Genomic DNA, 27054 nt, shown 5'->3' on the forward strand with positions numbered 1-27054 from the left:
GGAGGGTTATTTGCTCACTGTCAGTTTTCTTCTGTTTCCAGCAAGAAGAGAGAAGCAGAAGGTAAGTCAAGGTAAGACTAGAGGTGGGGTCCCCACCCTTAGGCCGGTCTCTGGAGGAAGCAGCTTTTGAAAGGCCGGTAGGAAGAGCTTGTGCAGACATGAAACTAGCTAAAAGGGCGGGTCATCCTCATTTTTAGGCTGAAACGCTGAATGTATAATTATTATGCTATAAAAGGCTGGGCAAACAGACATACAGATGCAATGCTGCCTTGGACAATGAAAGACTGGGATCTGCAGTATTTTCCAGCTCTGTCTTTCATCTTGTAGCTTGGTGATTTTGCTTCAGTTCCAAGGCCAGGGATCAGATGGGACATCACTAGATCCTTTAACCCACTGCGCCAGGCTGGGGATCAAACCTATGTCCTGGCACAGCAGAGGCACAGCCAATGCCACTGCATCACAGCGGGAACTCCAGCTTTGCCACTTTGTTTTGTTTGTTGGTTTTTCTTTTTCGGGTCTCACTGGCACCATATGGAGGTCCCCAAGCTAGGGGGTCACAGCCACAGCCGGGCTACACCACAGCCACAGCAACTTGGGATCCAAGACACATCTGTGACCTATACCACAGCTTGTGGCAACATTTAACCCACGGAGCGAGGCCAGGTATCGAACCCACACCCTCACGGATACAAGTTGGGTTCCTAACCCGCTGAGCCACAACAGGAACTCTTCGCTTTGATACTTCGAATGACTCACCTAAACCCTCCTCCCTCATCTGTGAAGACTTGTCCTGCAGGTCTCGAAAGTGAGATGAGTTGTAACGTAGGTGTAGACACTTTGTAGCTAGAACGTGGTATTCAGAAGGTAACGTCTTCACTTTATTAGAACATCGCCTAGCGTGGTGGAGCTCCAGAACCAGGGATTAACCTCAATGAGAAACATCAATAAGAAAGTGAGATTAAACATCAATAAGAAAGAGCACAGCAGCTGGGCCGTGAAACATGGAGGCACCTCAATGGGCATTCGAGAAAGAGCAAGGAGCCTGAGCAAAGGCGGGAGGAGAGAAACCCCAGTATTAGAAGGTTGCCTGCATTTCTAAGGGCTGGGAGGGTGGGGAAGGGGCGGGGGCGAGGGGAGGTGGAGTAAATGCGAAGAAAGGAAGAAGCTGGGTCAGTAGTGGAGGGCCTTGAGCACCGGGAGGTTTGGATGGGGCGTGGACGGTGTTGAAAATTCCTGACTCTTATCTGAGCTCCGGAAAGATACCTACAGCGGTGCCATCCGATAAGGATGCGGGTGCCTTCCCACTTCCAGCCCCCCTCCGTGTGTGATCAGGAGGGTGCTGTCTTGCGAGGGGCCGTGGCTCCCTGTCCCGGAGAGCAGCGCTCCTGGCACTCCCCCTCCCAGCTGGGACGCGTCACTCCAGAGGCTGCTTTCTCTTTGTCTGGAGTCTGTAAATGATCTGGTTCCCATCGTTCCAGGCATAGAGTTGCTTATCTCTGGGGTTGTAATGGATCACAGAGTGACTTCTCGGCCGCCTGGGGAAGAACAGGCTGGGCAGACTGTCCTCCGTGACAGTGCCCAGCGGGTCGTAACGCAGGTGATGCGATGCGGGCCGTGGCCCCCAGAACTGTAGACCACGTAGAGCACCCCACACACGAGGAACGAGGCTTCGGCGTCCTGGCTTCGGCACGGAGTGTCCCAGGAGTGTTCCACACCCAGGGTGTCGGCCGCGATTTTCGTGAGAACCAAGTGGCCCTGGATGCCTGGCCCCGAGTGGATGGCCCAGAGCCCGTGCTCGTCCACGGCCAGGTCAATGTACGTGGCGGCGGAGTGCTGGTAGACCGGGGCTCTGCCGACCCCTCCCGAGAGCAGCATTCGGTCTTCCAGGCTCCTCTTGTGCAGGTTGTACTTGACTATCTCATTGGGGGTCCCGTGGTTGTGAAAAAACAGGAAACCTTGGTAGATCACTTGGCCTGTGCCTGCCAGGAGTGTGTGAGGATCAGCTTCCGGGGGCCGGGCTTGGTGCTGTCCTCCGTGAATGCCCGCATGTTGGCAAATTCCCAGACCGTGTTGCTCCGGGGCCCAGGGAAGAAATAAACCTTTGGAGAGTCACCGGCAGCGTCTTTCATCCAAGAGCCGTCTGTGTCCACCGTCTTCTTCACTATTTTCAGAGACTTTATGCCCATCAGCATGTTGTCACAGCCTGGCCAGACAGGAGAAAAAGGGGCGGTTACTTTATAAACACGAGAGATGCCTGCTTTTCTTTCTTTTCTTTTTTTTTTTTTTTTTTTTTTTGTCCTTCAGTGTCTAGAGTCAGATTAGCCCACAGAGATCAATCATAATTGATTGTAGCATTCAAAAATCAAAGAATTAAATCAACAGCTGCATCTCTGTGCAAGGGCATGACTGTCCATTTATCAGAGTAAGCATGAGTCAAGTTGGGCCAGGCAGGAGATAAACAACTCCTTGCTGTGCCAGGGGCCCCAGCCACTCTTTAGACCCCTTGAGGGTGACAGTAACAATGACTTTAGGAAGCCACCTGATTCAGTTCTGTTTGCCAAGATTGTACTGGGTATCTCTTGCATCCTTAGCTTACAGTACTCTCCCAGAACAGTGCTAAGTACTGAGGATAAAAAATTATACTTTCGGGAGTTCCCATCGTGGCTCAATGGTTAATGAATCCGACTAGGAACCATGAGGTTGTGGGTTCGATCCCTGGCCTTACTCATTGGGTTAAGGACCTGGCGTTGCCGTGACCTGTGGTGTAAGTTGCAGATGAGGCTCGGACCCCTCGGATCTTGCATTGCTGTAGCTCTGGTGTAGGCTGGCAGCTACAGCTCTGATTTGCCCCCTCGCCTGGGAACCTCCATATGCCACGGGAGCAGCCCTAGAAATGGCAAAAGACAAAAAAAAAAAAAAAAAAAAAGTATCGTATCAAGCTTACACCTTGAAGAGATGAGCTTCTAGTGAAGGATTCTGGTCCCTAAAACTATTAGAAAATTGTAGGCGTTCCACTCATCCATTTGTTGATTTGTTCATGACCGTATGCATGCACTTAGTCAGCTCACCTTGGATACCTGCACAGGGCAAGATGCTGAGTGACATGTCACGGGTTGGGGATACAGGTGCTGGGGTGCAGTGTGAAATTAGGCTTGGGTCTTGCTTAATAGGTACGTGACTATCGAGAATATAAAGCTTGAAGTGCATGTTTTTAAAGGAGGACAAAGAAGAGAGCTATCATTTGACATCGAGGAGAACCTACCTTTGAATTAGACCTTGAAAGACACCGCGAAGGACATTCCAAGATGCGTGGGGAAAAAAACTTTCCCAACAGTTAACAAAACCACATCGGGAAAGTCCTCCAAAATCAGTGTTAGTAAAGTGGTCTAGAGTTCCACCCAGTACCGCTAAACACTTTCTGGATGAAACCAGGGATGCAGAACTGTTCCAATAGCCAAGACATGGAAACACCATAAATGAACAGCAACAGATGATTGGATTAAGAAGACGTGGTATAAATACACACAATGGAACACTACTCAGCCATAAAAAAGAATGAAATAATGCCATTTGCAGCAACATGGATGGAACTAGAGACTCTCATCCTGAGTGAAGTAAGTCAGAAAGAGAAAGACAAATACCACGTGATATCACTTATATCTGGAATCGAATATACAGCACAAATGAACCTTTCCACAGAAAAGAAAATCATGGACATGGACAGCAAACTTGTGGTTGCCAAGGGGAGGGGGAGGGAGTGGATGAATTGGGAATTTGGGGTTAATAGATGCAGACTGTTGCCTTTGGAATGGATTAGCAATGAGATCCTGCTGTGTAGCCCTGGGAACTCTATCTAGTCACTTATGGTGGAGCATGACAATGTGAGAAAAAAGAATGTATACATGTATGTGTAATGGGGTCACCATGCTGTACAGTAGAAAACTGACAGAACACTATGAAACATCTATGATGGAAAATATAAAAATCATTTAAAATTTAAAAAAACCATGCATACATAAAACAAAGTAATGAATTGAAACCAGCTCTGCGCCTGGAACCCCGAGGGCGGGGCTGAGGAATACAGGTTTAATTCTATAGGGAGGTAGGGAGCTATGGAGGTTTTCTGAGCAGGAGTGGAACATGGTCGAGGATGCCCTCCAAGACCGATTAGGCTGGCAGTCACTGCACGATGGCCACGAGAGAAAGAGAAACCGATTTGTAGGATCAAATCGGGGAAACCATCTGCAGGATATTTCTATAATCCAAATAGCATAATAAGGGTCTGAATTAGGTGGGAGAAGATGAAGGAAAAAGAAGGAGCCTATGGGAGTTATGGCTATGGCACAGTGGTTAAGGATCTGGCATTGCGACAGCTGTGGCGTAAGTTGCAGCTGTGGCTCAGATCCTATCCCTGACCTGGGAACTTCCATATGCCACAGGTGTAGCCAAAAAAAGGAGGGGGGGAGCCCACATTTTCTTATCTCCTCACTGTGCCATTCAGACTATTATTCTTTTTTCTTTTTTTTTTTTCTTTTCTTTTTGCTTTTTAGGGCTGCACCTGTGGCATATGGAGGTTTCCAGGCTAGGTGTCCAATTAGAGCTATAGAGGCCGGCCTATACCACGGCCACAGCCGCATCAGATCGAGCCGTGTCTGCAACCTATACCACAGTCACAGCAACGCCAGATCCTTAACCCACTCAGCAAGGCCAGGGATCAAACCCGCAACCTCATGGTTCCTAGTTGGATTCGTCTCTGCTGCGCCACAATGGAACTAACAGGCTCTTCTTCTACCGCCTTTATGCAAAACCCCTTCCTTCTTTGACCCTGATCCTGGATCAATTCAAAAGTCTGCCTCTGCCCTTGAGAGTTGCGTGTGGGTAGAGAAAATCCCCTAGTGGTTCATGCTGGTGTCAGCTGGGGGGTCTCCAACCTCAGCGAGCCCTGGTTCTGCCCTTTTCTCCATGGCCAGCCCATCTCCACATGACAGCTCTCCTAAATCTGCCTCCCCCACCCCCGTCCAACAACTAGCTCGTTCGTCCCTCAAATGACGCCTTGGAAATCATAAACACCAGTAGACATGACCTTTCTCCACTTCCTGTAATTCACCTGCAGCCTTTTCCTCAACTCCTACCCTCCCCCACATCCTGGAAGAGGCCGTGTCATTGCTTCTGCCCAAGACGAACAGATGCACCTGCGCTTCTGTCTCATCCTCTCCTGGCTTCTTCGAGACGCTCTCCATGAAGGGGCCCCGTTCTGCTGTCTCCGATTTCTCCTTCACCACTGGTTCTGTAGCTTGTACATCAGTTCGCCCACAAGTGGGCACCATTTTCTAGTTATCTCACTCTTTCTAACCCTCTAGGGAGCTAGATGCTCCTACGGAAGAGTTTATACTCCCTGTATCCATGTCCTCACCTCCCATTTTTTCATTTAACGCTGCAGAAATTCCCCTTTGTGGTGTGACCAGGGGCTTCCCAACTGAAAGCTCAGAACTGGTGCGTCCATGTCGCAGCTGACCTTGCAGCGTGACGTTACCGATCAGTTCCTCCTTAGCGAAGGGCTCTGCTCCCTTGACCTTTGTGTCACCACGGAGGCCATATCTGTGTCATCAAATGCCAGGTCATCTTCCTCTTCCCTCGTTACACATTTGCAGCCTCCTTCCTATGTACGTTGCACCCACTGACCTGTGTCCCATCCCAGGGGATGTGGACAGAAGTGGGGGGAGCCGTTTCCACCTGGCCCTGACAGAGGCCACCTCAAGAAGTGGGATGCGCCAGTGGGCTGTTATTTTGTTAAACATATGGGTCCCCCAGGCCACCTGAGGACAAAAAACAGAGTGATGGGAGGGACACTGGATACAGGGATCAAACAAGTGTGACCAGAGGAGCCCCAGAGGTCGAGGGAGTAAGCATGTAGCGAGCTTCCAGTTACAGCGGCTGCTTGGGGAGCACGCCTACCCCGGCGCCTTAACCATTTCACCAGCACAGCGGTCACCGCCTCTCCTCTCTCCTCAAGTCTCCACCCCGCCCTCCTCCGCCAGCTGTGAAGACCTCGCCTCTGATTTCCCTGGGGAAGCAGAAGCACTGGGACAACCGCCTCACCTCCTGCCTGGACTGCCGCAGCAGCCAGCCGCACTCGACCCCAGAGCCCACTCCCCACGGCAGCCCAAGGCATCGGTCCAAAAATAAGTCAGATCATGTCACACGTCTGCTCCGAACTCGCCAGGGACTTCCCTCCTGACTCAGAGTAAAGCTCCAGTGTCTACCTGCCCAGCCATCTGGGACGGTCCGCCCCCTGCCTCTCTGCCTGCCCTCCTACGACTCCCCTACTGTGATGGTTTGTTCAGCCACACTGGCCTCCCTGCTGCTCCTCAAACTGTGCCAAGCACACTCCTGCCTCAGGAATTTGACGCGGTTTGTTCCCTCTGCTTGGAAACCCCCAGATAGCTGCATGGCTTCCTCCCTCGCTCCCTTTCGGGCTGTTCTCAAATGCTCCCTCATCACCAAGGTCTACTCTGACCACCCCCCTAAGCATGGAAGCCCAGCCGCTGCGGAAAACAATACGGAGATTCCTCAAAACAGTAAAAAGAGAGTTGCCCTATGATCCAGCAGTCCCCCTCCTGGGCATCTCCCCAGATAAAACCATAATTCAAAAAGATACATGCACCCCAATGTTCATTGCAGCCTATTCACAAGAGCCGAGACATGGAAACAACCAAATGTCCATCGACAGATGATGGATAAAGATGTGGTCCATACACACAGTGAATGTTACTTGGCCATTAAAAAGAAGGAAATAATGCCATTTGTAGCAATATGAATGCACTCGAAATTATCATACTAAGCAAAGTAAGTCAGAAAGAGAAAGACAAATACCATATGATATCACTTATACGTGGTATCAAAAACACAGCACAAGGGTGTTCTGGTTGTGGCTCAGCAGTAATGAACCCGACTAGTACCCACAAGGATGTGGGTTTGAACTCTGGCCTCGCTCAGGAGCTGGTGCTGGGTAAAGATCTGGTGTTGCTGTGGCTGTGGGGTAGGCTGGCAGCTGCAGCTCTGACTGGACCCCTAGCCCTCGAACTTCCATATGCTGTGGGTTCAGCACTAAAAAGCCAAAAAATGAAACAAACAAACAAAAAAACCCCAAAAAACAAAAATGGAGAATACAAAAAAGAATATATACAACTGAGTCACTTTTGCTGCACAGCAGAAATTAAAACAACATTGTAAAGCAAGTATACTTCAATAAAATTTTTAAAAAATTCTGTATTTCTAGGGCTACACTCACGGCATATGGAAATTCCCAGGCTAGGGGTCAAATCAGAGTTAGAGCTGCCGACCTACACCACAGCCACAGCCGAGCCAGATCCAAGTCACATCTGCGACCTACACAGCAGCTCACGGCAACGCCAGATCCTTAACCCACTTGGCAGGGCCAGGGATCGAACCTATGTCCTTACGGATGCTAGTCAGATTCATTCCCACTGAGCCACGATGGGAACTCCAAACTAACATTTCCGAATGGCAGCCTCCTCCTCCAGCTTTCCATTACCCTGGCTCCTGTTCGCCACAGTGCTTATTATCTGCTGTCTGATGTATTAATGAATTCACCTGTCGCCGTAGGGATTGCTCAGCTCCCCTCAACAGAACAGACACTCCACGTGGGCATGGGCTTTGTCTTATCTGCAGGTGGTCTGTCCTGATCCTAGAATGGCACTGGCACAGAGTAGGCCAGTATTTGCTGAATGAATGAGGTTTCCAACAATTCAATCCATTAGCCAATTGCATCTGAACCCAAATTCTGCCTTCTTTCCTGCTCTCTTTATGTTCCCAGTGGATCGAGTCCCTGTCACCTACTCAAGGACTTAGCACCTGAAATTATCTCCCTCTCCTGCCCAGGAGTCTCTCCCTTCCAGACTGGATCGTTCCCCTCTGAAAACAAACAGACCATGAGATCATTCTAGAAACTTTCTAGGGTGGCCCCGTTTCTCTGTTCTACTTTATAACCAAAGTCCTTGAAAGAGGAGTCTCCTCACTGCCAATTAGCTCCTGAGCCCTAACCAGCTCCAGCCCCCCACAGGTGTAAATGACCCTGCCCACTCCACCCAGTCGGTCATTGTCAGGGTGACCAACAGCCCCCGTGCAGCCACATCCAGGGGTCAATTCTCCATCTTTATCTTTTTTTTTTAATTGCTATATATTTTTATTACTCAATGAATTTATTACACTTATAGTTGTACAATGATCATCACAATCCAATCTTATAGGGTTTCCATCCTGCACCCCCAGCCATCCCCCCACCCCCCAAACTGTCTTCTTTGGAAACCATACGTTTTTTTCTCAGTCTTTATCTTAATCACCTTCTCAGCAAACGCGTGACTTGACTGCTACCCCTTCCGAAGCTCTTCTCTCATCTCTGAACCCCCTACTTTGTCCTCACAGCTCTGGATTGTTTTCTTGGCGTCGTGGCAGCTCCTTCTCCTCACCCACCTGTAAGTATCTGTCCTCAGACCTCTTCTCTTCTCTGGCATCACTTTCCAAGCCACTTCCTTCTTGCCCAGGCTCCGAATAGCATGCACATTCGAATAATGATGAATTCCATATTTGCCGCTGGACTGATATCCTACCTGGAAGTCCACCTGGCCCCAGACTCCTTCATCCACCTGCGTATTCAGCACTCCCACCTGGAGGTCCTCAGACTTAACCTGCCCAAAGCAGAAATCCTGTTTTCATCCCCCCAGCTCCCTCCCTGGTCTTCCCATTTCAAGCAAGACCCATCCATCAAGTTTCTTGTCTAAAAGTCACCCTTGACTCCTTTCGTTCCATCCTGCCACACTAGCGAGTTCTGGCAGTAGACATCTGTTGAAATTATGATGCACTTAAATTAAAACGCTCAAATGCACATACTGTGTGTGTGTGTGTGTGTGTGGTGTGTGTGTGTGTGTGTGGTGTAAATTCTCCTCGTCCCGCCTGCTCCTTCTCCCAGTGTTCCTCTGCCTTCCACGAATCTTCACCCCTTGCCTGGACCAGGACGGTCGTCCCTAATTTGTCTCCCTGATTTCACTCTTGCCTGTTTGTAGTATAGTAGAGGAATCTATCTAAAAACATGAGTTATGCCGCTGAGCTGCTAAACCCCTTTTCCTACCAGTCTTGGAGCAAAACCCTAACTCCTCCCCTGGCTGAAAGCACCTGCCGGTTTGGCCCCTCCCTGTCTCTGGGGCTAGATGCTCCACTCCCGCCCCCTCCCTCCCGGCTCACTGTGTTTTGGTTACAGTGGCTTTCCTGGAGCTGTCAAGGTTGTTTCTGGGAGCTGTCAAGGTTATTTCTGCCTCAGGGCCCTTGCACGTACAATTCTGTCAGCCTGAAATGTTCTGCTCCTAGATCCTCCCACAGTCGGCTCCCACTCATCCTTCAAATCTCAGGGCCAATCTCATCTCCTCCAGAGGCTTCCCGACCACTGACTCTAGATTTAAAAGTAGCCCTCTTCTTTCCTCGAGATCTGGAACTGCGTAACATTTGACTCAGGAGGGTATTTGTCCTTCTCCCGCCACTAGACTGCAAGCACCACGGGAGCAGGGCCTGTGCCCTCATGTTTGCTACTGGCCTCTGCAGTCTTGCTGAGACCTTCGCGAGTTCAATAAACCCGTGTGGAACGAAGGAGGAAGGTAGGGTTGTTCAAGCACAGGTTTTCCAGGGTTTAAAAAGCGCTGCACATTCAGAGTTCTGCCCACAGGTTTGTCTTAAGGCGTAACAATTTGTGAAGCACCTTAAAGCTGTTTTGATGCTTCCAGGTGCATTATTTCACCTAAAAATGTGACAACATCCTCCTCCTCAAGGGAACGTAAGGCAGGAGTGGGGTCGATGGGGCTGGAGCAGGACAGTCGCACAGGTGGCTCTAGAGGGCCCGGAAGGGGACCACGGCGAGAGAGGGACACCACCAAGGGAGGGGACTTTGGGAGAGCACGCTACGTGAACCATTGCTCAGGAAAGCCATCAGAACGAAGCAGGCTTGCTTCACTAGACACCATAAATAAAAGCAGGCCATGCACCCAAGGTCAGTAAGTGAAGGGTAACGTGAGGCCTGCGTTCAAGTTCAGCCAGACAATGACCCCTGGGACCCAGGACAGGAGTTTAAGGGAAAGAGGACTTTCACAGCAGAGACCCTCATGAGCCAGAAACCTGAGACGGTTCGACTCAGTTTAGCATCTGTCACGGCCCTCTTGCTGTCCTAGTGTGACCTCTAGGGTCACAGACGGCTCCACCCAGATGCGAAGGAGGAGCTGCTGCGGGAGGCCTGGAGGAGGAGGAAGAGGTGGTCTCCTGCCCGCCCCCCACTTTCCTTGGGTTATAAAACGTAGCCCACTCAACCCGCGGAGCTGGGCCTCTCACAAGTGTCCTATGTTAATAAACCTATTTCTGGCCCATCACTTTGTCTCTTCCCAAATTCCTTCTGTGCTGAGACACTAAGAATCTGAACTTCCGTAAGTCCAGACACCGGGTGAGTGATCTAATTACGAAACTGTGGGAGCCTGTGATGGCACAGCAGAAATCTGACCAGTGACCATGAGGTCGTGGGTTCGATCCCTGGCCTCACTCAGCGGGTTAAGGATCCAGCGTTGCTGTGAGCTGCGATGTAGGTCACAGACTCGGCTCAGCTCGGTCACAGACCTTGACAGCTCCCAGAAATAACCTTGGACCCCACGGTGCGTGGCTGGGATATAAGCAGAGAGCTGCAGATCTGACTGGACCCCTAGGCTGGGAACCTCCATATGTCAGGCGTCCGGCCCTAAAAAAAAAAAGACACACACACACACACACACACACACAAATCAGGGTTGGGGAGCAACCTTATTTGGAAGGGCTGAGTCCCGGGAGCTTTCTCCATGGTGACATCTTCTGTGGCTGCTCCCAGAGGGTTGGCCTGACCCCCACCGTAGCCAAGACCAGACTTGAGGTGAGCTGTGGAAGTTGCTTGGCCACCGTGTCCCTCTGCTGACCCGCTTTGCCAAACTGGGGGTTTGCTTCCTCATGGCCTCTGAGCTGGAAGGCAGGGCCGGCCAGGACACCTCCAGGCAGCCCCCGGGGCAGGGCAGGGGTGTGCACCCACGTGGTGGAAGGGGTGGGGAATGGGGGAGCCCAGGCTGAGAGAGGGAGCGCTGAGGGCAGTGTTCTCCCTAGGGCCTAGTCACAGGGGCTGAGACACCTGCCTTGACCGGGAAGCCCCTCCCCGCCCAGCCCACCCTCTGGGAGGAAAGTTAGCAGCCTGCAGCCCAGCCCCGAGATTCTCCGACTTAGAACAAGGCACATTCAACGTCTCACCAGCGAGAAACTCTTCACTTCAAATACAGCAGAGGGATGGAGTTCCTGCTGTGGTGCGGCAGTAGCGACCCCCGCTAGTATCCATGAGGATTCGGGTTCAATCCGTGGCCTCGCTCAGTGGGTTAAGGATCAGGCATTGCTGCAGCCGTGGTGTAGGCTGGCAGCTGTAGCTCCAGTTTGACCCCTAGCCTGGGAACCTCCATATGCCGAGGGTGCAGCCCTAGAGACAAAACAATAAAATACAGCAGAAACTAATACAAACATTCTCCTTTCTCCTCCTCCTCCTAATGCAGAATCCTCAGAGAAATAGCAAAACAAGACAGCGCTGGACAGTTCTGATCAGGGAGACACAGTTGTGGGGAGTGGGGGGCAGTGCACAGAAATTTCCCCTGTGCCTTCCCTGCAGTTCCTCCTGTCCCGCGGCAGCCAGAACCTGGGACTGGGAGTCAGAGACCCAGGGGGTCGAACGCCATCTCCGATTCTCTGCGCGACTCCCTGTAAGTCCCTTTGTCCATCCAGCCTTGGCTTTCCCAGCTATAAAACAAGAGGGGTAGCCTGCTCTGTTTCTTCAGGTGGATGTTATACATATATTTTTTTTATGCTTTTTTTTTCTCCAGGCTAGGGGCTGAATCGGAGTTACAGCCACCGGCCTACACCACAGCCACAGCAAGGCCAGATCCGAGGCACGTCTGCGACCTACACCACAGCTCACGGCAATGCCAGATCCTTAACCAGATCCTTAACCCACTGTGCGAGGCCAGGGATCGAACCTTCGTCCTCATGGATCCTAGTTGGGTTCGTTGCCGCTGAGCCACGACGGGAACTCCATTCTCTGGTTTTATAAATTCCTTCTTGCGGAATGTGGGGAGAAGAGGCTGCCAGGGTGCAAGTAAGGAAGTTAAAACTCCCTGCGGTGCTTCTCCGGAGGAGGGGAGATAATTAGCAGGAGCAAAAGGTTGAAAAGGGTAGGAAATAAATTGAAAGCCTTTGAGTCCAGCCAGGATGCAAATTATTGAACAGAGACACTGACATTCTGCAAACCAGAGAGTGAACATCTGAGGTTCACCCCTCAGGCGGAATCGGAGACAAGCCATTAGGATAGAATCTGGCCCAAGGCCTCAGAGTGAACTCATATATAAATACACTTATTTGAATCCTTAAAATATTTTTTTCCTTATTTAGCAGCAGTAATCTCTACACGTGGTGAAACTTGTCCCTCTGCAGGGGAGTGACTCAATCAGTTATATTTTAAACACAGTTGTCTGGATATTAGCAGAGAAGGAACAGGGAGGTGGGGGGGTGGATGCAGGGAGAGAGGCAGACAGAAACATCCAAATAGTGATATTAAAAAATGGGGATGTTTAAGAAACAGACAGAGAAGTCAGGTAACAGATTTGGTTGAGGGAGCTGGTCATAAGCCAGACCCAGAATTTTGGGGGCGGAACACCCCAGGCAGCAGGAAGGAGGAAGAACAGATTTGCTGGGAAGAAAAGTGATGAATTCACTAAAAAAAAAAGAAAGAAAGAAAATTTCTGGAGTTTCCACTGTGGCATGGTGGGGTAAAAATCCAACTGCAGCGGCTCGGGTCACAGCAGAGACGTGGGTTCCATCCCCAGCCCGGGGCAGTGGGGTAAAAGCATCAGGTCCCAGCTGTGGCTCAGACTCAGTCCCTGGCCCAGGAACTTCCAGAGGCTGCTGGTGCGGCCATGAAAAGAGAGAGAGAGAATTTCTGAAAGCCGTGAGTATTTTGACAGCTCCTTGAACTTCTCTGTTATAAATCTTGACTTCCTCAGCCACCTGATCCAGATTCACGTGAATAAACGCCTGTCGAGACCTATCAAGTGACAGGGACGGGGTTGTAAACACGGACCACATGACAGCGCTCCGAGGGGGACTCGATCACAAAGCTCAAGCCACTGCAGTAAGATTGTCCACGTGGACTTCACTGTTCTGGAAATTGGGGCCATTTCATGCTTTTTGTCCACAGAATAAATTTCCTTTTTTTCTTCAAGTTAGATTCTATTTATTTATGTATGTTTTCAGTGGCAATAATGTGGTTAAGTTACAATGCTGTGTTCGTTTCAGGTATACAGAAAATGAATCAGTTGTGTATATATAGTGGGAAAGAATCTAAAGAAGAACGCAGGTGTGTGTGCGTACATCACAATGACAAGCTGCTGAGTCCCCTGTGCCGCACGGTGGTCCCTGTCAGTTACCTATTTTACAGACAGTAGAGCGTATCTGTCAACCCCACCTGCCTCTTTACCCCTCCCCACCAATTCAGCATGGTACCCAAGGTCCCTCCCTGACCTCCCTTGTCACTTCCCCGCCACGCTGGAACCAGTCACCAGTCACTGAACTGGCCTCTCACAAGCTTTAGACTTTACCCCCCAACCCTCCTGCTGCCTTTTCCTGGCTCATCTTTGCTGACCTGGGGTCCATCGTCCAAACAAAATTCCCGACTCCTGCACAGCAGCCGCCTGCTTCTCCTCGCGTGTCCAGAGCGTTGTGTGCAGCTCCCTTCGGGGCAGCCCCCAGGCTGAGCTGGAACGGCTTATCTGCTTCATTTCCTTGCAAGCATTTCAGACAGAGGCTGTGTCTCACTTATCTTTTCACCGCAGGCGCCTGGCACTGCACAGACTGCCCTCACCGTTCAAAGTCTCACTGTCCAAACTCAAGAATCGGCGGGATTGAGAGGACACAGTCTTAGTCCGTTGCTACCCCAACTCATGAGAGGCCAACTTAGAAATCAAATAGAGCCACGTACTCAGAGGTACGTGTGGACATTTGCAGGTGCTGTTTCACCGAGAGCCTGGCTGGATAGATGGCAGGAAGGCAGGAAGGCAGGAAGGCCAGCTCTGTGAACTAGTTCTCAGGGAGCCAGGGGAGGATTTGCCTTTGCAAAGGCTTCTGAGTCCACAGTGAGGGCTTCAGCAGGGCCTGGAGTACAGTAAGGGGTCTGTACATGTCAGTGAGCTGCACAGAACTTTCCAGCAAATCCGTACCAAAGGTCTTTTCTAGCTTCCCAACACCAGCAGCATTCCAAGGCACCCAGTATAGAGGCCTGATGGGCCGTATGCAAGAGAAAACGGGCCGTGCAGGGCTCCTGGCTTGCGGCGCTGGGGGCTGCCCTACAGCATGGAAGGTGCGGGGGCTGGGAAAACCTCTGAGAAGAAGCACAGGGGCCACGGCTTCCACTCTGAGTTCCTATAACAGGTTGGAGTTCACGGCCAACCACCTGCAGGTGTGACTTTTCAGACGCGGCCAGCTTTCCACAACCTCCTCACCTTCGCTGGTTTTCTTCCACAGTATTTATCTTCTAGTTGACACAGGCAACACATTTACTTGTTGTCATGGTTATTATGTGGCTCCCTCAATAGCGTGTAGGCTCGATGAGGGCAGGGCTTTGTCTAGTCTGTTCTATGTACTGCTGTGTATCCCGTCCCAGCAGGGCATCTGGCACAGATGACAAGTTCTCTGCTGTAACTGTGAATACGGTAAATTTCCAAAGACAGCATATATTCTACCAAAACTCTTTGGGCTTCTGAATAATTTTTTTAAATGCCAAGGGTTCCTGAGACTACAAGTTTGAGAACGGCTGGCCTAGAGGCTCCCAGCTGCTCACCACTCGTGTAAAGTAAGGCACGGACCTGGGCAGTCCCCCAGGGAATTTCTGATCCAATGGCCTCAGTTTTGCATCAGTTATCCGACTGCTGCAACATCTTGAGCATCTTAGGTTTAGAATTATGACCTTCTGGCTTCTATTCAATTTCCATTTAAAGACCGGGCTGGTTTTGGGGTTTTGCATAGTGGGTTTGTTTGGTTTTGCCGTATTTTGTGCTGTTTTCTCCTGTAATATTCTTACCCAGACTAAAAAGGATGGAAATGCCTCTCAAGGTCTGGGTGTGGTACTTCCAGCGTCCCATTTGCCCAGCTGGAAAAGAGTTATTTTGACATTTCCACATGGATTCTTCCCCTGAGATCAACGCCACTTCAAAACTGGCCGTCACACGAATGTCCCACCCGCGGCTTCCATATAGAAATTTGCAAACTAAAAACCCATCGTGATTGCTGCCCATTTCCAGGAGCAGCAAGACCAAAAGCCTCATCTGGATGCAATTAGCGGGGCTTCTAGAAGGATGGGCTCCGGAGCCAGACCGGGACCAGGCTTTGGCCAAAGGAACGTGGGGAGAGGGACCAGCCTTTGGTGTACTTGTGTCCTCTGCCTCCACCTTGAGAACAAGCCCAGGTTTGCCTCCTGAGGGATCAGATACACACAGAGAAGAACAGAGCCATTCCAGCCAAGGCCATCGTCCACGGCCATCCCCTGGGCAACGAGCCACCAACTGTAGATGCACCAGGGAGTCCCTCCATGGACAGCTCAGCCTGGCCCAGGTCAACAGAGCTGCCCAGGGGCTCTGTAGACTCCCGAGACGTAATCAGTATAGTCAATAGTCTGAACCCACTAACTTTCAACGTGGTTTGTTAGGCAGCATCGCTGTGGCAGATACCTCACGTGGAGTCAGGGTGGGACAAGTGTGAGTGCGAGGGACTGAGATGAGTCTAGTGTGTCTCGAGGGTGCCGCTTACTCTTCAGTGTATCGGGAAAGTGGGAGGAGGATGGCCCTGAGAGAAGCTCTGAGCCACAGTTTTGTCATCTAGGATCCATGAGGACACGGGTTTGACTCCTGGACTCGCTCAGTGGGTGAAGGATCCGGCATTGCCATGAGCTGCGGTGTAGGTCACAGATGCCGCTCGGATCTGGCATCGCTGTGGCTGTGGTGTAGGCCGGTGGCTACAGCTCCAATTTGAGCCCTAGCCTGGGAACTTCCATATGTCATGGTGCGTTCCTGGGGGGAAAAAAATGACAGAGCAAAGATGCAGTAACTCTAGCAAGAGAACCACAGTGGCAATTCAGGATGAAGCCCTGGAACTGGAAGATCAGGCAGGAGCCTGTTGCTATGGTAACAAGACTGGAGCGGATGAGAGTGCATTAGAGAGAGAAAGAATAGACTTGAGAGGCATTCAGAAGAAGAATCTGTTGGCCACGGCAACTTATCAGACGAGGGCTAAAAATTTAGTACAGGAGAGTGGGGGGGTTTGTTTTCTTTTTAGGGCGGCACCCGCAGCATATGGAGCTTCCCAGGCCAAGGGTCGAATCGGAGCTACAGCCGCCGGGCTACACCCCAGCCACAGCAACACGGGATCCGAGCCTCATCGGCAACCTACACCACAGCTTGTGGCAGTGCTGGATCCTTAACCCACTGACTGAAGCCAGGAATCAAATCCGCAACCTCACAGAGACTGTGTCAAGTTCTTCACCCGCTGAGCCACAGTGGGGACTTGGGACTCTTTTGCTAACTAAGAGAATTGCGGGGAAGCCACAGGAATTTTATTGCCTAAAAATAAAGGAAGAAAAGACAGGGAATTAAAAACCAAGGAGGCTGAGAGGGACGCTGAGCCTTCTTGGCCGGGAACTGGAAGAACGACTTCACCGAGTCCACGTGTGGGTGGCAATAACCTTCCAACAACGGCCAAGAGGACTGACGTGGCTCTCCCGCCTGTCCCGCGACAAACTCATAAACCCAACAGGCACAAGATCAGAAACAGCCGAGTGGGTCTTTAGTCTCAGAACAGAGGCTCCTGCATGAGGGCCCCTGAGACAGCACGGGGCGGCCTGCCCGTCTCTCCCTCCTACCAGCCCCCAGACTCCCCCACTGCCAGTCCAACATGAACTCTGGAGGAGTTCCCGTCGTGGCACAGTGGTTAACGAATTCGACTAGGAACCATGAGGTTGCGGGTTCGATCCCTGGCCTTGCTCAGTGGGTTAAGGATCTGGCGTTGCTGTGAGCTGTGGTATAGGTTGCAGACACGGCTTGGATCCCGTGTTGCCGTGGCTCTGGTGTAGGCTGGCAACTACAGCACCGATTGGACCCCTAGCCTGGGAACCTCCATATGCCACAGGAGCAGCTCAAGAAATGGCAAAAAGACAACAAACAAACAAAACATGAACTCTGGAGCCAGAAAGACTCTCCTAAAACCTGCACCTGAGCCCAGACATGCCAAAGCAGAACAGCACGATGGGAAAACTTAGTGTGTGTAGGACTCAGCCACCTCGGTCTGAACCCTGCTCTGACATTACTCAGCTCTGAGACCTTGGACAAAGGACTGATAGCTCAGGGCCTGATTTCCTCACTTATAAAACAGGGATAATTATAATACCCATCTCACAGGTTTGTTGTAAGAATTAGCTCATCTAATCCAACAAGACATAGAAAATACTTAAAATTATCTGGTACCTAACAAGCACTGAACAACTACTAGCCACTACCATCCACGTAATTTTCATTCCCTGCAGCTTGAATGTGGGATGCGGCTCAGTGTGAAGGAGCTGAGCACTTGTCTGGCTCATTCCCGTCCACTCTCCCCTCCGCCCGATGCCTACTGAGCGCCGAGCCCGATGAGGACTGTACACGGCACACGCGGCCCCATTCCCTTGAGGTGCTTTCTCTCTGCTCTCCATTTGATTAGTGCTTTTCCAACATTAAAACTTGCCTTGACAGTTACTTTCCAGAGCCCAGTCTCCCCTCACCTCCACAGTAACCCCGACCTTATGACTCACAGCCCACCTGCCCTCGGGCTCCTGTGATGCCCCCCAGCAGAGCAGTCATCGCCCATCCGTCTTCCTGGCTCTGCTTGGGGAGCTTCCCCACTTGGCTTGTGTTGAGGACAAGCACGTCATCCTAGTCAAATCTCCGTCTCTAACGCCTGGCACGAGGCGAACCTCCTTCTGGAATTCAATTAGACATGTGTTGGATGCACGAACAAATGAACGCTGCAGAGAGAATGAACGTGGAGGTTCACGCCACCTGGAGCCAAAAGCCATCGGCTACAACAACGTTGGCACCTTCTATCAGTATCGGCAGGGATGGTTCTGGAGGCAGCCTCGCAGGCGATGGGCCTTCCGGCTGCACACACAAAGGAGGTGCTCTGTCCACAGGTCTCTCTGAACCCGGCACAGTGACCTATGGGACAGTCCGGCAGGCAGCATAGGTTAATCTGTACATACCGCTTTGGCATTGCTGCCCCATGAATGCAGCAACTCCTGTGTGTGTGTGTGCGCACGCGTGCAACACATACACTCAAGAGCTCTTACCCTCTCCTGCCTCACACCTCTGCTGACCTTCAATACCCTCCTTCGGGGCAGAATCATCTGTTGTCCATCAGCTGATGTTTTGTTTCACTCAGCATCACAGACTAATGGACCTAGGAGCTGGCTCACAAATGCACTATTTGGCTTCCTGTGGGGTCTGTGCTCATTTGCTTTATTTTCTGTTTTGGTTTTTGAATGGCTTTGAATATGAGGCATGCACATTTATACCTGAATGGATCCCAGAGGCCTTTGAATTTGCAGCAACAGACTTTCTTATCTGAAACAGGATCTAACCAAAGATGTCAGTTAATTCAGCACAGAGAGAGTTACTTTGAGCACCTGTCCTAAAAAAAGGGACATAAAAAGGACATAGAATAAAATCTGCCGTGTTGGCTTGTTCTGAATGCCTTGAGAAGTTTTCTTCACAAGCTACTGACAAGTTAAAAAGTGGTTAATACTCCTCTGATCCACACAAGAATGCAGCCTGTGGAAGCTGCCAAAGACTGTTCGCTGGGTCAGTTCTCAATCTGGGTATCTGAGCGGCAATGGTGCTTTGCCGCAGGTGGCCAAGGTCAAGGCAAAATTTCTGTTCGGTTCTAACAGTCATAGCACCAAAGACTTGGAGCGACTTTAAAATATAAGTGAGATTATATTCGAGTAACTTTCACTCGATGCATTCCAAATTGTGTGTGCATGCGAGAAAGTGAAGAGAGAGAGGGAGAAGGAGAAAGAGAGCATGTGTATATTAGAGTTAAGGTTCCCAGAATTTTCCCCGGATGGTGGCCCTCAGGCGAGCACCATTTGGGGATGACCTCTAAACAAGGGCTGAAGACGTGAGAACACCTCTGCAGGAAGTGGCTTAAGGACAGAGCAAACCTACCTCATTTATCTCCCCACTAGCTGGCCCTTTGTAGTGGTCCAGTAAATATTCCTAGCATAAATGAGAACCGTTCAGACTAGATGTTGGAATGTTCTGGAAATCTCCTAAGGCACAATGTTGAGTTTTCCAAGGAAGATAATGTTATCCTCTCTCTGTAAGCTTCCCCAAAACTCCCTAAGACGGCATGGCATGGACCTATGAACGAAACTCTTGCTGGGACCTCTGGTGACCTCCCCAGCTCATAATCCCAAGAGCTGTGCCCACATAGCTGCCTTGAGGCTCAGGATTTTGGTGAAAGTCCCACGGCTGGCACAGTCCCAGCAGGTCGAGGTTAGAAGAGAGGAAGATGGGAGCGTCGTGGGAAGAAGCGGGGTCCAGGGAATTCATCGCAGGGGCTGGGATGGACAGAATCCTAAGACTCCCCCAGCGGACACGCCCTCCCCGATCCCCTGCCCAGAGGGGGGGCGGGGGCAGCCCTGGGAGTAGGACAGCACTGCTTGCCGACTAGGTTACCTTACAAGACACAGCTAGAGAGATTTTCTGGATGTAGTTAAGGTCTCAAATCCCTTGATTTTGAGCTAATGGAAAAGAAGAGGATTATGGGTGGGCTTGACTTAGATAAAAACGCTTACAAGAGGAACTGGGCTCTTCCCAAAGAGAGCGCCCTCCTCCTGGCTCTGAAGGAACAGCAGCCGCATTGCTGGAGAACAACGGAAGCCGGAGAGGGCAGCATCTCGAAGCTGAGGGCCCCCGTCCCACAACCACAGGAGGGAATTCCGCCAGCATCCTCGACGAGCTTGGAAGAGGACCCCAAGTTCCAGGAGAGAATGTGGCCCCGCCAAGACCTTGATGGCACGGTACCCTCGTGAGACCGTGAACAAAGCCATCAGCGAAGCGGTGCCTGGACTCCCCACCCCACAGAAACTCCATGTCTATTACTTGACGGCACTTCAAATTTTTCTCAATGCATATTATTTTAAACTGCTAAAACTGTGGTGAGTTGTGACACAGCATTAGAACAACCAACAGGCATAGCCATTCAAAGCAACGGCCAAGCGGTAGGGGAGGGACACAGGGTGTGAAATACACAGCAGTGCGTGGGGGGGACACCGGCCGCCCAGGCCCGTCCTTGGCACAGAACCTCTGGAAAGGAGAGGTCAGAGCGCCTGAGTCACCCGGTCGTGATTGTCTCCAGGCTCATCTTTCCCTAAACCAAGCTCGGAGGGGCGGCGGCCGCTAGTGTCTCTCCCAGGCTCCTGGGAGGCCTGGGCTGGGCTCTGTGATACGGGGAAGGGGGACGGCAGGGGTTCAGGGTCTGGCTGGGGGTCGAATGCACACACGCATGTGTGTGGTGGGGGGTTAGTGCTGCAGGGGACGATGAGCTGCTCCAGGAGCACTAGGGGCCCATCCGCCTGGCAAGGGGCCCCCCAAAAGTGTTTGCAGAGAATCCACAGCATTTTTGCAACATCGTGTGTGTTCTTCCTATTATTTAATTGCTACAGCACGTGGGTGACTTATGGGAGAAGAAAATGAGGGAGATAGCTCAGGCCACTTGGTGAAGGGCCTCCTGCATAACAGGCTGAGCTTTGGGTGGACTTTGCTGGGGTGGCTGCTGATAACCAGTGACAAACAACAAAAACATGCTACACGGAGAAGCGACAGGATCCCCTGTGTGTCAGGGGAAGGTCGACGTGACAGCAGTAGGAGCAGGACCAGAGGCAGGAGAAGTGGAAAGAAAGCCAGGGCAGGACGAGCTCCCTCCTCCGTCCCACTGTGAACACAGGGCCAGCAAGGGTGGGGCCAGACCCTGCTTGTTGCATCATGAACCCACCGATCATCAGATGAGGGCTCCAGGCAGCAGGCTCAGAGGCAGCCATCGCCAAAAAGTCAGAAGAGTTTTCGCCTACTTTGGTCTCCAGGGTCTGAGAGATGAGGCAGGGGAAGAAGGCTGAGAACATAGACAGTGAGTGCAGACTCGGGACCTCTGCTGCGCTCTAGCTGGAAAGGGGCCGCAGCAGACAGACAGCAGCAGGAGCAGGACGGCAGTCAAGGCTGCGGGCTCGGAGCATCTCAGGGCTACAATCTGGCTCCACAGCTCTGACCCCCGGCACAAAACTTCAGCCCCGCGCTCGTTCAGGCTACCGTAACGCCATCAGCCTGATTTTGAGGGCACTCTTCATTCTCTGCAGGTTCACCCTGGGCCTTTCCCCTGTCCTTTGGCCCAGGCTTACACCCATTGCTCCTCTCGGAGGGGGTTTAACTCTAGACGGGGCCAAAAGTATCACGCAGTTGACCAGCCTGACCAGGTGCTTTTTACTGTAGATGAAGCTCCCTCCTCTCCGTCTCCTGACTTGGCGGTAACATGGTCTCTCTCTTTCTCTTCTTTTTGGCCACACCCATGGCATGCAGGAGTTCCTGAGCCCAGGGCTGAACCTGTGCCACAGCAGTGACAACACCAGGTCCTTAACCTGCTGAGCCACCAGGGAACTCCAGGACGTGCTCTTTTCTATCAAAACCTCATAACCCCCCGTCTGGGCCAACGATCTGTCTATTCAATCGTTCACTCGGCTCCTCACTAACCACTAGGTACTGAACATAGACCCCATTCCAGGCGTGCGACGCAGCCCTGAACATGTGATGCGGGATCCAGGCTCTCACAGCTCACATTCCAGACGGGGAGGCAGCAAATTAGCAGCAAGCAAACCAATGAACTACAAGATCTCAGGGTAATAAGTGCGCCAAAAACAACACAAAACAAAGCAAGCCAACAAACAAAACACCCCTAAAAAACAAACAAAGTGGTAAGTGCTCCAAAACGCCTCTTGGACGGCCTGCCTCAGTGTCCGGACCAACCACCCGACCGCCAAAGCCAAACACCCGGTCACATCCTGGACTCGCCCTTCTCACTCACTGTTCACATTCATTTCTTTTCGCCACGTGTTTCCCAGCTCTCAGAGCCGCTCAAATCCATCCGTCCCACTCCATCTCACCGACAGGCGCACACCAGCGCTCGCTGCCCAGTTTCCTGCAGTACTTCCCAGTCAGTCCTCTCTCTCGTCTTGCCCTCTTCCCGCGCGTCATTCCCCTGATGAAAACCGTTCAATGGTTCACTACAGCATCTCCGGTCAAGTTCACCCCCACAGCTCAGCACACAGGGTCTGTCATTATCTCACCTGGCCCCACAGCTTCCACTCAGCCGTCTCTGCAGACACGCATGGAAGGGTCACTTGCCTTTGGTCTGTGGGACCCTCGTGGGATGCGCCCTCTGCTCAGCCTTCTCTAACTTTGTTCAAAACTCAGACCAAAGGTCGCCTCATTCTGGGAGACCCTTCTTACAGGGGCCCCTGGAGTTTTGACAGAGACCACACCGAGAAGGCAACGTGAAACCCTTAGCGCAACCAAGGCATACAGTTTATGTCCCCGTTACCTGAAGGAATGTCTTGCATTTGGAGCAGGCCTAATTAGCATATAAATAAAGTTTTCCTATTTGCAATGAAACCAGCTCAGAACACAGCCTCCAAGGGAGGGACTTATCTCCCTCCTTGTTTTAATGAAACGGACTCCTGCACAGGAAATTTCCCTTCTCATTTACGCTTTCATTGCTTGGTACTTGGCTATTGTAATGTGAGCCCCGAACCCTGATCCCCAATGGCCTGGAAGTGATTCTGATGGATCACAAGACTGGGGACAAAGACCTGGACTGTATCATCATCCCACCAGCACAGACACGAATCCTTGGCCCTGGTCCCTGGCCCTGAGCTTTGGCTGTGGCCATTTCCGAGTTCACAGTTTCCTGGCACGTGCGCGGCCTGTCCCTAACGGCAGGGTGCTTGGAGAATCCTCTGCTCTCCCTGGGCCGCACACCTCCCCCGACCCAAGGCTCCCCGGGGAGGCCCTCCCCGGCTGACCTCTGACACCGAGGCCCCGACCTCCCTGGGGCCCCAGGGGAAGGGACAGCTGCTTTCCCAGACTGGGGTTTCCTTTGAACACCTGTTTCCCGATAAGGGCTCTCTCCGGGCACCGGCCCTCGAGAGCTCGCGCCCAGCTCTCACCAGTCAGGCCGCGACCTCTGTGGGTCTGTCGCAGAGACTGATGTCCCGAAAGGGAAGGAAGAGATGCCATCACATACTTGCGTTCAGCAGCGTCCGGATCTTCTTCTTTTCCTCAGCGTCTTGGATGAGATTCTCTGCCAGCGTCTTGTCCTCCGATTCGACGCAGGCGTCGGCTTCCCGCAGGTACTCCAGGTAGTCGATCTCGCGCTGGGCACGCTCGACCCTCAGGGCGAGGTTATGCACCGCGCTCTTGTACTCACTCGTGTGGCTCTGACACCGGCCCAGCAGCGTGGATATGTTTTTCGAGAACTCTTGGAATTCTTGGATGTACGCCCTCGTGGCTTGGGTGCATTTCTGCAGTCCTTGCTTCAGTCAGAAAATAAAACCCCAAAGTATTGCTAGTTATTTCAATTGCCCGAGCAATAGCCATAGCTCTCATTCATAGAAACGATTGCTTTTAAATATAGATAATCAAAAGGGGAGGAATAAAAACCACCCATAATGCCTTAATTCCAAGTACTACTAACACTTTTGTGTATCAATCTTTAAAAGTGTTTCCTTGCATTTAGTCGTATATAAATGTTAAATGTGATTTCACTGTATGTATGTTTTATAATGTATTTTCATTATTATTATTATTTTACCTTTTTAGGGATGCATTCTCAGCATATGGAGGTTCCCAGGCTAGGGGTCAAATCGGAGCTACAGCTGCCGGCCTGCACCACAGCCATGGCCAACATAGGACCCAAGCCTTGTCTGTGACCTACACCACGGCTCACGGCAAGGCCAGATCCTCAACCCACTGAGCGACGCCGGGGATCGAACCTGCAACCTCAGGATTCCTAGTTGGATTAGCCTCCACTGCACCACGTTGGGCACGCCCGATAACGTATTTTTAACTTGCTGATGGATTGTGGACAGATTTCGATACCAGTTAACGGACACCTACGCCGTAAATTTAATGACGCAATCCCATTGAATTGATATACTTTTATTTACCCTATTTGACTCTTGTTAATCAGCATGGACATTTACGTGGTTGCCAATGTTTTGCCATTGAAACAATGCTAAAAACAAAACTTTGTCTTTACATATTTGTGTATTTCTCTGGCTATTTTCTGAGGATACATTTCCAGAAGTAGCTCCATCCCCAGCACCTGGTACCTAGCAGTGCTCACTAAATACTGAATGAATGAAAGAAGAAGTGAATGGGAATTCCTGTCATGGCTCAGTGGTTAATGAACCCAGCAAGCATCCAGGAGGACGCAGGTTCGATCCCTGGCCTCATTCAGTGGGTTGAGGATCCAGTGTTGCTGTGGCTGTGGTGTTGGCTGGCGGCTACAGCTCCGATTCGACCCCTAGCCTGGGAACCTGCATATGCCCAGGTGCCATGGGTGCAGCCCTAAAAAGACCAAAAAAAGAAAGAAATTCTCTAAGTCTATCCTCTTTTTTCTTCCCCTCTGACACCAATCCCTCAGTGTGCAGATCACGTCACTGGTCGCTGCCTGTCTGCATCGGGCATTAGAGGTGCCACCTGGGGCTCGGCGTCCCCAGGGCACGTGACCAGCGTGGGAAGCTCTATATCCATCACATCCGTATCTTTTTTTTTAATTTTAATTTTTTGCTTTTTAGGGCCGCAAGTGCGGCATATGGAAGTTCCCAGGCTAGGGTTTGAATCAGAACTACGGCTGCTGGCCTTTACCACAGCTACGGCAATGCCAGACCCAAGCTGCATCTGCAAACTACACCACAGCTACCGCCACACTGGATCCAAGCCACAGGATCTTCAACCTACACCAGCAGCTCCGCTCAGGGCAATGCCGGATCCTTAACCCACTGGGCAAGGCCAGAAATCAAACCCATGTCCTCATGGTTCCTGGCCGGATTCGTTTCTGCTGCGCCAGGACGGGAACTCCCCATACCCGCATCTTTTAAAATCCACGTTCATAGCTCGGAAAGTATCTGTCTCTGCTGGATACCCGTGTCTGCTGGGAACCTTGCAGGATGTGACTGGCGCTAATCCCCGAGGCAGGTGGGTGCTAAACCGAGAGGGACTGCGGGGCAGTGTCGTCCTGGCACATTTCAGGAGGTGAGACTGGGAGGGGGCGTCTGGGGGGGGGAACAAAGAAGGAGCAGAAAGCGGCCACCAGCCTGGGGACATTTTACCCACGAATCCAGGCCTCTGCCTGACATCAAGAAACGCAGCAGCCTGCTCTGAGGAATACTTTTCCTCTGACGGTAGCTAAATAGTTTGGACGTGAAGAGGCTTCAGGAAAACATAGAAGATAAATATTGAAGATAAGTGTGTCTTTGGAAGAACATAAGTAATTTAATTGAAATTTAACTTGTAAGAAAGCGAGGCGTGAAGGATGAAATAGCCACAGTCCAGGCCAGGGTGTGGCCAAGGCCAGGGCGGGCGGGGGGGGGGTACATTTGCCCCTGGGAGCCTGTCTCTGCTGTAAAAATGCTGGGTTTTGCAAATTTTAATGAAGTAGCCGCTGCTGCAACATTTGGCAAAAAAGGCCCGGATATTTTCTGTTTTATGTTGCTGAAATCTGCTTATTTTTAAACGCAAGTCCAATTCAGCCAAAGCTCAGAGCTTCTCAGTACTCGGCTAGCATGATTTTTACAGTGACCTTATGGCTCATCATAAAGAGACAAAAAGAACAGGAAGCCCTGCTCTCATCCTCAGAGAGTAAGACGTGAAGGACAGTGACCAAAAAGTGGCTATTTTAAAACTGCATGAGTGGCTAATAGCATTTTAGACATTTTAGCCCCAGGCCAGGCAATGTTCTAAGAAGGAATTAGTGCGGTACACCTTCAGAGTAGCCATAAGAGGTCAATTTAACTCTCGTCCTCCCTTCATAGACGAGAGAAACTGCCAGACTGGAGGATGGAGGAAGGCCCTGCTCCAGGTCCCAGAGAGACCGCTCGTCTATGAAGAGCAGCAAGTGTGCCGTCAGCACCGTCGCTATATCATCACGACCTGGAACAATGCATCCGAGTGCGGAGGGAGGAGGCGCCCGTCCTGCTGCGGACAGGGCAAGTTCCAGCTGTCCCAGGAGGAACCCTGAGGGGCAGTGGGTGAGAGGAAGGACTTCCGGGAGGCAGGTGCCCAGATCAGGCGCACAGATGCCACCTACCTCCAAGACCTGGAAGCGCTGATAGATGTAATGCACCATGCCCGGGTCCTGGGCGCACCGCGGCGGGGGCAGAAGGGCGGTGAGGACCAGAACCCTGAAGGCAGAAGCTCGCGTAAGAGCCAGCATCGTCCTGCACGCCACCCCGGGCGGGAATCTCTCTGCTCTGGCTCCTCGAAGTCGGCCCAAGGGGCCAGGTGGAGGCCTCCCGCTTCCTAGCCGCTGCAGAGAAAACCCACCAAAAAAAAAAAAACCACCAGCGAGCAAGGTCTGCGCGTCTGGTTACGCCGCCAGCTGCGTGATCTCACTTTGCGAGCTGGTGATCAGGTCCAGCTGTGGGCAGGCCAGTCCCCAGAGGCCTTGCAGGCGACTTGGGGCAGAGAGCTCCCGGGGTCCAGCATCTGCTGCTGTCACCTTTGGCACCCGCAGACCCTCCCCAGGCCAGCGGCTGCACCCTCTTGCAGGCCTGGGTGGGTGTGCGTGGGGTGGGGTGGGGGGCGGGGGCGG

The 27054-nt window shown here is 51.6% G+C and overlaps 1 protein-coding gene across 1 annotated transcript; it reads right to left on the minus strand.

The window, feature by feature from the left end:
• On the minus strand, positions 857 to 27054 carry OLFML1 (olfactomedin like 1). The gene is given in 5 exon segments (XM_021062306.1): positions 857 to 1593; positions 1596 to 1982; positions 1985 to 2203; positions 23485 to 23773; positions 26551 to 27054. Coding segments are annotated over 5 exon segments (1200 nt in total). The 5' UTR covers positions 26677 to 27054; the 3' UTR covers positions 857 to 1414.

Source organism: Sus scrofa, chromosome 9 (genome assembly GCF_000003025.6).
Source record: "Sus scrofa isolate TJ Tabasco breed Duroc chromosome 9, Sscrofa11.1, whole genome shotgun sequence".
Taxonomy (NCBI): Eukaryota; Metazoa; Chordata; class Mammalia; order Artiodactyla; family Suidae; genus Sus; species Sus scrofa.